At 44.8% G+C, this 2,916-nt stretch overlaps 1 protein-coding gene across 1 annotated transcript; it reads right to left on the reverse strand.

Annotated features, from left to right (window-relative positions):
- Window positions 1–20: 20 nt before the first annotated feature.
- LOC116174588 (uncharacterized protein K02A2.6-like) lies at window positions 21–2,514 on the reverse strand. The gene is made up of 2 exons (XM_031492526.1): window positions 187–2,514; window positions 21–143 (listed from the first exon to the last, which is right to left on the reverse strand). The coding sequence occupies exons 1-2, from the start codon at window positions 2,512–2,514 to the stop codon at window positions 21–23; spliced, it is 2,451 nt and encodes an 816-aa protein (XP_031348386.1).
- Window positions 2,515–2,916: the final 402 nt, after the last annotated feature.

Below are 2,916 nucleotides of genomic sequence, written 5' to 3' on the forward strand. Positions count from 1 at the left end.
AGCCGCTAGTGCCTCTCTCTCTATCTGTGCGTATCTGGATTCCGTTTCGGACATTTTTCGTGATGCATAGGAGACGGGTTTCCAAGTGCCATCTTTTTGCTCTTGTTCCAGTACGGCTCCAAGACCGAATGACGATGCGTCGGCTGCTACTCTTGTGTTGCTGTTAGGAGAAAAGTGAGATAATACCGGTGCTGAAGTTAATGCGATTTTTATGGCTTCTAGTGCCGCCTGTTGCCTTTCTGTCCAACAAAATTCATATTTTGTAGATAAAAGTTGCGATATGGGGCTTGCTATGTTAGCCAATTCTGGTAAAAATTTTGCATTTACTTGCAATGTGCCGAGCAGTTGTCTCACGCCGCTGACATTCTTTGGTGCTGGCATCTCGAGTACGGCTTTGACTTTGTCTTCATCGATTCCCACGCCTTCTTTGGAGATCGTGTAACCTAAGAATTTCACTTTTTTCTTTCCAAAGACACACTTCTCCTTGTTCAGTCTTAACCCTCTTTGTTTCAAGCGCTCTAATACTTGGGCCAAACGCTGGTCATGCTCTGCCTTGGTTTTCCCGAAGATTAGCATGTCGTCCGCTATGTTGACCACGCCTTCTAGGCCTTCTAGTGTTTCCATCATCTCTCTTTGGAAGCGTTCTGTGGCTGACGTGATGCCCATCGGAAGCCTTTGAAAAGCGTAGCGTCCAAATGGCGTTATAAAAGTCGTTAATAACTGAGAGTTTGTGTCTAAAGGAATGTGATAAAATCCTGATGCTGCATCGAGCTTTGAGAAATATTCCGCCTCTGCTTCAATTAGAGCCAGGGATTCGGATATCTGAGGTAGAATCATGCGTTCTGATTGTACTGATTTATTGAGAATAGTATAATCGACGCATATTCGAACGCTGTTGTTTTTCTTGGGTACGACGACCATAGGCGCACACCAGTTTGTTGCCACACTGACCTTTCTTATGATGCTTTCATTCTCTAATTTGTCGAGATGCTTTTTAACTGCGTCGCGTAGATGTAACGGTACCCGTCGTGCTGCCGCTATTGCGAAAGGTACAGCGTTTTCTTTAATTTTAATGTGGTACGTTTTGCCTAAGTTTCCTATGCCTTCGAACAAAGTAGGAAATTGCTCTGCTATCGACGCCACATTTGCCCAGGATAGCATGCCCAATGTTTCCAACGCGTCGCGGCCCAATAAATTCTCGCGCAATTTCTTTGCCACGTAAATTTTTTCGAGAGATTTGCGATTCCGATACCGGAGATCTGCGTCAAACGTTCCTACAATTTGGATTTTATCGCCCGAGGCTGATATAAGTGATTTTGGTGCGTCTACGAGTGTTGTTTTGTTTAATTTTTTGAGATCGTCCCATCTTATCACCGTAACGTCCGCGCCGCAATCTAATTTAAAATCTAGATTTGTGTCGTTAACATTAACGATCGCGCGCCACGGTTTTTTGGGTTTTGACGTGTCGATCGATCCCATAAAAAAATTGTCTTCCTCATCTGGTGCCGTTTCTACGCTCGCAATCTTTGGGTTTTGTCTATTGTTTACTTTAGATAAGCATCTAGTGGACCAATGTCCTATTTTGCCGCATTTTTTACAAGTGTCGTTTCTCGAAGGGCACGACGCAAACGCGTGGCGAGGAATGAGGCCGCATTTTCTACATGATTTGGTGTCATTTTTGTAGTCAGCTGTCCTAACGTGGGGATTTGGTCGCTGCATATGGGGTTTCTGTTTTGGTATGGCACCTCTGCTGTGGTAGATGGCGCTAACCTCTTCCGGTTCCGTTACGCTTTGAGTTGGCGCATTGGCTGGAGCTGGTGCGCTTGCCCGAATTACGGCTTGTTGTTTACGGAGTGATTCTGCCAACCTAACGCGTTTGATTACCTCGTCTACGTTGTCATCTGGCCTTGTTTGCAATTGGATCGACAACCGACTATCTGCCAAACCCGCGATAATTCGCAATTTGATCATCTCCCCTTCTAATTGAGCCCACTCGCACGTTTGGGCCATAGCGGTTAGATCGCTTATAAATATATCGCAGGGTTCATCAGAACCTTGCACCCTTTGAAGAAATTTGACCCTTTCGTAGACTAAATTTTTCCTTTCGCCGAAATATGCGTCGAATCTTTCTAAAACGATAGCGAAGTTTTTTTGATCTTCCGTCGAAAGGTGAAATGACTTTAGAATTTTCTCCGCTTTAGTACCCAGATGCCCGATGAAATAATCGACCGTTTGCTCACTGGAGCAGCTGACTAACATGGTGCGTTTGTAGCGATAGAAGCTGCATTTCCATTCAGCCCATTCTTCCGCTTTATAAGAAAAAGTCGGTGGGGGCGGGACCGATGGATTAGGTACAGCTACCGTTGCCGCGTTATTCGTTGTCGCGGCAGATAACGTCATTTGTTGCCGCTGTAGTTCCAGTAGCTGCGTAAGTATTTGTTGTTGACGTGCAAAATGTTCTGCATTAATGTCCTTATGCGAGGGGTCATTGTGTGTAGCGTTATCGTTCGTCATTTTGTTATGATTAGATTGGGCGTATTATAAAACTTTTGCCGTATAAATGCCGATTGTTGCGAGAAAATGAAAGAAGTTATTACTTACAGTTTCTCCACATATTCCTTGCGTATTTACACTCACTTTGTTTTATAATCGCTATCGTTTCGCTTTTGTTTCGCGTGTGTAAGTTCGTCACCGATTAAAAAAACGCACTAGTTTTTGTATCGCGTGTACGTACCTTTACCGATACCCGAAACAAAAAACCAATCTCACCGTTGTCACCATGTAGCGTTGTCGCTTACCTTGTTTACCCCGCGCGCGCGTCACTCGAAGTCCCTCGTCGTGGCTCTTCTCGAGCTGTCTCCCCTTGGCTCGCATGCGCACGGTCACACCATATACCACAGAAGAAATTAATATCTC

This window comes from Photinus pyralis, unplaced genomic scaffold (assembly GCF_008802855.1).
Source record: "Photinus pyralis isolate 1611_PpyrPB1 unplaced genomic scaffold, Ppyr1.3 Ppyr1.4_LG6, whole genome shotgun sequence".
In the NCBI taxonomy this organism is placed as follows: Eukaryota; Metazoa; Arthropoda; class Insecta; order Coleoptera; family Lampyridae; genus Photinus; species Photinus pyralis.